The 8,032-nt window shown below is 45.2% G+C and overlaps 1 protein-coding gene across 1 annotated transcript in view; it reads right to left on the reverse strand.

Moving 5' to 3' along the window:
• Positions 1-340: 340 nt before the first annotated feature.
• Positions 341-8,032, reverse strand: part of SH2D4B (SH2 domain containing 4B) — a 40,920-nt gene continuing 33,228 nt past the window's right edge. The window contains exons 7-8 of the mRNA XM_010132260.1: positions 1,433-1,653; positions 341-433 (exon numbers count right to left, since the gene is read on the reverse strand). Of these exons, the coding sequence (XP_010130562.1) occupies positions 341-433; positions 1,433-1,653 (314 nt within the window). The remainder of the gene's footprint in view (positions 434-1,432; positions 1,654-8,032) is intronic.

Genomic DNA, 8,032 nt, shown 5'->3' on the forward strand with positions numbered 1-8,032 from the left:
GCTCTCTGGATGAGGTAGATTGCACTTAGCAACTGTTTTGTTGGGAAACAGCAGCTTGCTCTGCAATCACTGTACAGAGGCTGCGTCTGAGCCCAGGGGACTGCCCTCTGCTGAGCCTCAGCTGTCATCTGCCAGTCATTTCTCACCTTTCAAGTGACAGCAGTATGAATAACGATGATAATACAGATGCGAAACAGAAGTACTTTGGACCTCTACTGAGGATTCTTTTTGGCCACAAGGCCAGTGGCTTTGGAAGCGTGTTAAGGACTTCTCCGCGTTCACTTTTGGAGGTACCTGTCAGTACAGCCACCCCAAGCTCCCTCCGGTCAGTCCTGGATCATCATTCAAATAACGGGCTGTAGTCTGGTGGATTCTTCTGCTGTCCACACGGCTCCAGGAGCAGCTCCCCACCTGAGGACGTGATCATTTCTTCCTGCGAAGAAATTAAAATATCAGGGTCTAAGCCTTTCCCTGTCATCTAAGAAAAGCCACTGATAGCAATAAAGACAATCACTCCGCTGTATAACTGGAAACCAATTACGAATAAACGGTTGATAAAATAAGTACAGACCAGCAAAGGGACCCTGTTAACTATTTGTTTTCTTGACGCTTCATGTTGTACTTGCGCCAGCAGTAACTTGTGCTGGTATCACGCAGGGAAATCAAGTAGTTCGTGTATGGAAAAGGCTGCAATCTCACTACTTGCAGCTGCTACACGACTTAGGAAAAACCGCTCCAGATGCCTCTAAAGGCCATAGCACCTCATCTCACTAATTACCCACATGCCAGGTCTGTCATTCCAGTAACTGATTAACCAGGTGATTCCAGTAAGGTTTTCCTGTAAAGGTAGAGAACGTGGTCTCTGCACTTCTTCCTTGAGCGATGATAGGTTAGGAGGAAGTAAATACAGCGATGCAAGGATCTTGTTTTAGATCATAAGGAATGATCCTCGGCACATCCCTCAAGGAGAACCCCTCCATGTCCCCTTCTGCTGCAGGGCCCCACTCCTGTGCTCTTCCATGTTACAGAGCACACATCAAAGGTCAAAAAATGCTGAAATCTCACTGAAAGACCTTTCTATGGCATTTCCAACCCTACTGTGTGTAGCAAAAAGGCTCGGGAAGTGTTAGCTCCGTCAGCCTTTATTAGCCCATTTTTAGCCCAGGAGAGCACGGAACGCCTAAGAATCTGCTTAGGAGGGACGCCAATGCATGCTGCAGGTTTGGAAGAAGGGGGGAAGCCTTCTGATCCACTGCAGCAAAAGACACAAACTATAAATGCTGCAGGTCGCCTTTACTGTGGAATATGTTCGTACGTTCTTCTCCCCACTATGGTTACTACCACTTTCCAGTGTGGTTTCCATTTACATCATTCCTCTTTAAATTATTAATCCGTTCCACTCAGTTATTGATCTCTGCCTAGCAAGTGTTACCTTGTGAAAATCAATAAGATCTGTCAGGGTTGCATGCCGGTTTGGATCTACCCCCAAGAAGCTGTAGAAATCCCCCGAAGCATCCACCAGGAAGTGTTTGAAGCCACTTTGCTGGCGATAGGACAACGCGTAGCCCCAGATTTTCTCACTGACTCGCACCAGGAATGTTCCTTCAGATTTATTCATCAACAGCTCTTCTGCCTCCTGGCGACTGATAATACCTGGCAAGAAAAAACCCTATGGTTATGCAGAGAGCAGGTCTGCCAGAGCAAAGCAAATGCAGCAAATATAGAGCAGAAAAGAAATCAAAGTGAGGCATAACTTCTCACGACGGAGGAGTGAGAGCTATGGAGACAACATTTATGCTGTTTGCCTCTGAAGGGCAGCTGCAAGAGTTGTGATGGAGCCTTGTGGGATATGCTTTACCTCTCCAGACAAACTCAGCCAGGGAGCAAGCGCTCTCCCCACACTCTGGTCTCCAAGCAGTTGCTCTACCAGTGAATCCATTCTTTTGCTGTGTGACAAACTTATTTGTCAGGCTAAAAGGATCACAAAGCCAGATTTTAGGAGCAAGCAAGGAAAAAAATTTTAACAGGGTAGAGCTTCCAAGAACTTTCCCATTTTATTCTTGTGTGTTGGAAAGATCTTCATCTCTCTTTCTTTCCAATCCTAGCACACAACATGGAGGTGCTGCTACTTCTGCTCACAGGCAGGGTATAGCAGATAAACCCTGCTCTGATCACACACCACGGGAAAGGTGTGATCGGAGCTGCGCCCAGCGCCAAACCAGGTCTCACCATCTGCCTCGGAAGCCTGGCTCCCTTTGCCTGGTGGGCCAGTAGAAAGCAAGCTCCTGCTCCAAATTACCTGGGATGCTCACTTTAACCGGGAACAGATGTTGAATTAGGCCATCCTGAATGTGCACGTGGCACAAATGTCAATAAATAATATATGTACACGTCCCAAAGTTACTCTCTGCGAGGCTCACAACAACACACGTCACATTGAACGGAACTACTCGTCGACACAGAATCCTACCCCAGTCCTAGCGAGAGATCGTGGAGTCCAAGTACCGAGAGGCCCCACTGTCTTAGTGTAGTAATAACCACAGCCCAGGAATGACCACTTCGTACAGAGAAGGGCGTACCAAGGAAAGCCCACAAGGAAAATTATGCCTCTGGGAGACAGGGAAAAGGACTGAGGAGATCCAGGTCCCAAAAGCAAGCACTGAAAAGGACAGAAAAGCATCTCCTTCCATCGTTTTCTGCCTACTTTGAGACAAGGCATTAGTTTTATTGTTCTACTTGTTGCAACGATGAACGGCGTATCAGGTGGAGCTGCTCCACCAGGTCCTGACAGCAGGTGCCACGTGCCAAGAACTGCACAAAAACTGGCTAAACCAGTCTTGTCCCAAATTGTCCTCATTTAGATACACAGTGAAAGGTTTTATTAGTGATCAGTGATTGATGGCTACAAATCTCTGCTAGAAACACATGGAGATGAACCACACTGTCACGCTCAGAGCATTCAGCGATACAGGACAGGAAAAACGGTTCCATCACCAGCAAACAGGGTGTTCATGTCAATAATTGATAAAGACACTGCAATTCTAGATTGAAACTATGCGGGTAACTTTGGGGACGGGGACTAGGTGTCCTTACAACTCCTCCTTCTCAAAGCAGCGTCAAAACTGTTTTGCAGCCCTGCTGGGGAACGAGGTGGCCTAGACAATTTAGCACCTATGACAACAGAGGGGTTGTACAAAAAGGGACTTGTAACCAAAGAGGGTTTGTATCATACAGCGACCATCATTCTGAGGATACCTCTAGGGCCTGAATGACCACCATGATCAGGCCCATAGCAGGAAATTCATCTAGCACCGATTAGTTTAATGCTAAACCATCTGCTCACCTGCTCTCAAGTCCCACCAGCAGAGCTACAACACTGCGGGCCTCCACGTGATGTCATCCTCCCGGCCAGACCTTATTTTTGTTCTGGGCACTTTATATCACTGAGCAAGTGAGAACTGCTGCATTGCTCATGGCCAAGTTCCTTTTCCTTTTAATTCTCTTTTCTGCTGAAGATGGTGTGATAAACAATCAGCCAGCTGCCTTCTTCCCTTCTTCTCTCCCGATTCTGTTAACAGCTCATGAGAAACCGTTGCTCTCCACCACCTCCCCCCTCTCCCTGCTTCCCAGTTATTTTATTTTCCTCTGGTTCAATTCTTCAGTGGGTGGTGGTTGCACAGCAAGGAAAATTTCCTTCCACCCTTTAAAAACACATTGTGCTGTTCTCCAGACAAGCAGAAAGCGCAGCTCTACTCACTCCTGAGACAGCTGTGAAGAAATAGACCACATCTGGAAACCCCTGCATGAACAATTCAACTGTTTCAACTGAAGACAAGAAACTTCAGTTTCCCAAGGCTCTGGTAAGAGGTTTAGAATCATCGATGCTCCTATTGTGCTAGTTACGATATTAATTGGAAATATTATCTAGAAAAGAAGCCACTGATGTTTCAGAAAGTGAATTTCCTCCTCTCTCTAGTTTTTGCTAATCTCTTTAATAAAAAAAAAAAAGATACAAGGCCAATCTTCCCGCTGTGCAAAGCAGCACCGTGTCAGAAGCAGTAAGCCTTTCACAGTCGCACAACCGTGCAAAGCGGTCGTTCAAAGAAACACCTCGCAATTAATCTATCACCAGTATCACCACGTTAACTCGTCCTGGGGCCAAGCTCACCACAGACTATTTAGACACTTCAGGGAGCTGGCCTCTCCCTGACACTCACAGCTTTTACCTGTCACACAAACTACTTTGCTCAGAGCATCCAGAGTGCTGCTGTCTGCACCAGCCTGTGGAGGAGCAGCAGGGTTTGGGCTGGCAGAGGCTCCTCCTGAAAGCACAGATGCCGTGCCAGCAGGCTGGAGCTCTGGCCCCTGCCCCCAGCTTCACCGCACACATCTGCCTGGCCGCTCTATGCCTTCTGGGTTTGTGATGCTGTTACACGTGGGCATTTTGGATTCTCAGTGATAGAATAACACTTCGAAAGACAATTATTTCAGACTGTAGGACGCTCATCATCAACTGACACGGTCCTAATTAACAGGTTCATTTTTAAACACAGCGCCTGTAATGACAGTTAGTAGATGATGGGCAAGCCTTAACATTGTGGTTGTAAATATGTTCCTTTTACTGCCACCAATCTTCCAGAAAGGAAAAAGAACATCCTCACATTTAGAGTATGTTAAGCTCGCGTGGGAAGCAGAGAGTCCGTTAGGAATTTAGTGGACACAGCTAAGAAATCCTGATGCTGCCTTCCAAGTCTGCAGCAGAAAATGCTGTTCTGAAACACTGTGCGATGACACTTCAGCCCCCAACTCTTCTCAGCATGACCCTGCATACATCCTTGAGCGAAATTCAGGAGGTGAAACACCCAAATATCTGCTACAAGAACACCCGCTGTAACAGGCGTGAATCCACGTGAGAAAAGCTGATAACTTCTGCCAACAAGGCCAGGCTATGTACAAAGAGTCTAAAGTTTTTGATTATACAGATAAAGTTACATCATGTTTATTGCTGTCACCTAACAGTGGCCTAACATACCACATGTAATAACAATGTCAAGACATAAATTCAGCCTTCAACCATCAATATATTCTTATTACATGCATTTATCTATGCCAAGAGGTCGACTAAGGTTAGAGGGACAGCAGGTACAAAGGCAGCCCAGAAGCGCTCGTCTATCCGGCTGCAGTAGACACTGTTTGCTTAGCTGATGTTTTCTCTTCCCCTATTTTTTCATTAGCTGGATCTCAAACACTCCAGCGCATGAGGTTTTACTTGCAGAGCAAAAGCATCACAAGTACTGGCATGAATAAACATTAATGAGAGCATTCATGCCAAAAGTGCTTTCATGGCCGTTATGAAAAGCTGCCTTCTTCATGCAAAATTGATTTGTTGGGCAATTATGAATATTCACAGGTAATCAATGAAGGGGAAAGAGACTCATCCTGTTTATACAACTGAAGACATCTAACCAGGGAAGTGTGTGATTTAGGTCACCACTCAAAATCAGGAGCAGGATCCAAACCACAGAGAAGCCAATAGCAGTTTCTCTTTTGTTTTTGATGGGATTAGACCAAATCCCATATGAATAACAAATATTCCTGGCAATCACCACATGAATAATTCACAGGCTAATGGCCATACAGACAGGTTACACCTAGAGCAAGCGTAAACAATCAATAAATGAGTAAACAGGAGGAATTATGAGGAATTAGCAGATAACTCCCACATAATGTAAAGGACTTTATTTGTCCAATTACACAGGCAGAGCTAAACAGTAATTTGAAAGATAGTGATAAATTGGCAGAAGGGTTAGAAGGATCACTTTGCTAAGCACCAGCCAAGCCCTTCCATTTTTAGGGACTGAAAAAAACCTAGCTAGCTATACGTACTACCATACCAACACCCCTTGGAATAAAATATGTCCCAAAGGCTGAATTTTCCAAAAACTTCCAAAGAAATTTCCTCTCTCTGAGACTTAGTTTGAGAGTCAAAAGTTGGATTTCACCTCACCTTGCAAAAAAGCTGAAACGAGCCTCAGAACAAACCACTATTAAATAAACGTGTAGAACAGATTTTTTAGGGTCTTGGGTGTTTTTAATCAAAACAGAAAAGTTCCAGCTCGAGGAGAGGAAAATACGTCGTAGGTTTTTCTGCCTACATCATTATTATAATAAAAATCAAGTAGTTGGAAATAAAGACCCAACCTACGTGGGACCAAAACATGAATAAAGGCAATCAGTTTTGAAAGAAATAATCAGAAAAGTAAACAGCAATTTCGAAGGGATTAACCCAGCTGCAGGCTAGGTGGTTTAGGAGAGCTGGCAGCCCATGCTCGCATGCCAGCATCACCATCAACCACGGTCAGGAAGCAGACGTTCAGTAGTGCTCTCACCAGCTGTCCCTAACGGAGGGGGTCATCGATGCCAGCACCCACACAAACACAAGCTAAGAGGAAAACTGAAGCTGGAGAACTAAGTTTTAGAATTAATCTGACCTCTTTTAGGTCCCATAATAAGGTGGGACAGTAAAGGCTTGAAACTAATGTTGGAATGCACAGCACTAGCAACCAGCTCTGGTCTAGTAGAAGGTGAAAAATCCATCTCCTTCCACCACTTGGAAAGATCAAAAGCATAAAAGAAGGGAAGATGAAGGGATGTGCCCTGCAGTGCAAGAATGAGAGCAGCTACAGTTGCGGCTCTCAAGGAAAAACAGCCTCTGCCTCACGCAGAGCAATCATTTCCTCAGGGTGACTCCTTTGCTCTCTCCCAGGTAAAAGGCTAGATGTGGACTCTTAAGCTGACTGAACACACTTACAGCTGTTCACAGGGAACCACACAACCCATCCACAGAACAATGACGTCTGGACCAAACACTTTACGTTACCTTGAGACCACCGACGCCAATTCACAGAACGCTGATGCGTGGTGTGGCGGTTTATGGACCGACCTCAAACTAGAAGAGCCAAAGGCTAATGTAGACATCTAGGTCACACCTTGTCACTTCTCCAGCATTTACAGCAGGAGCAGCATGCACACTTCAATGCACACAGAGATATTTGCAGCCGTAGGATATCACAGCGCTTCACCCGATTTAAAAGGCTTCGTCCTTTCCTTCTCCTTCCTTTCAGCCACAACACTCTTTTGGAAAGTCCAACGAAACAAATAGTGAAAGAAGAGATCAATAGTGTTGTGTGAGAAAAGCTAGAACTGAGAGATAACAATAGCTCTGCCTCTGCTGTTTCAGAAAAGAAGCAATAAAGACTGAAAAGCCAGGCGAGGGAGTAAATCAAAGAGGGCTTGTAATAGAACAAAGCTGTTGAAGCTGTTCACCATCTGCTGCTAATGCAGGATAAACTCACGTGGGACTCGATCTTCAAAAGAGTTCTGCTCCCATTCAGGCATCAAAACAAGTGGCCAGGTTTAAAAAAACAAAACAAAAACCAACCAACCAAACAAACAAACAAACAAAATCCAGCACAATGCCTGTTGGTTGGTTTTGTGGCTTTTTCCAAACCTGGCCACAAGTGTTATGGCAAGAGCCTGAGAGCCAAGGGGTGCTGAGTTCCTCTGAAGTGCTTTTCCTCTCACAGCTGCTGAAACAACCCACCAGCAAATCTCAGCGACAGACACACAGAAAACCAAGGCCCCAAGGAATAATGTTTTTCTGGTGGCAAGAGATGCCTTCAGGCAAGGATGAGGATGCTGGTCATGCGCCATGCCCTGAACAAGCTATCCTTGAGGACTATCTTGAGATATAGGAGAAATTCAACAAGGGGAAGTATCACTTATAAAAAATATATATGCCTGTTTGGTTTGAGGTTTTTTTCTTTTTTCTTTTTTTTTTTTTAAGAATATGGATTCAGCTTTCTGTGCTGTCAGGATAAAGCAGTTCTTAGAATAAAGAAAATTCAGACCTCAGAAGCTTTCTTAATTCCATAAGGCTGGGGCTTCTTAAAGCAATTAAAAGCCCAGGGAAATTCCAGAGGCAATGGGTGCCCTGCTCCCCCGGGAATCTCTGGAAACCCCACAGGAATGC

The sequence above is a fragment of the Buceros rhinoceros genome, unplaced genomic scaffold, assembly GCF_000710305.1.
Source record: "Buceros rhinoceros silvestris isolate BGI_N320 unplaced genomic scaffold, ASM71030v1 scaffold40972, whole genome shotgun sequence".
NCBI classification, from domain to species: Eukaryota; Metazoa; Chordata; class Aves; order Bucerotiformes; family Bucerotidae; genus Buceros; species Buceros rhinoceros.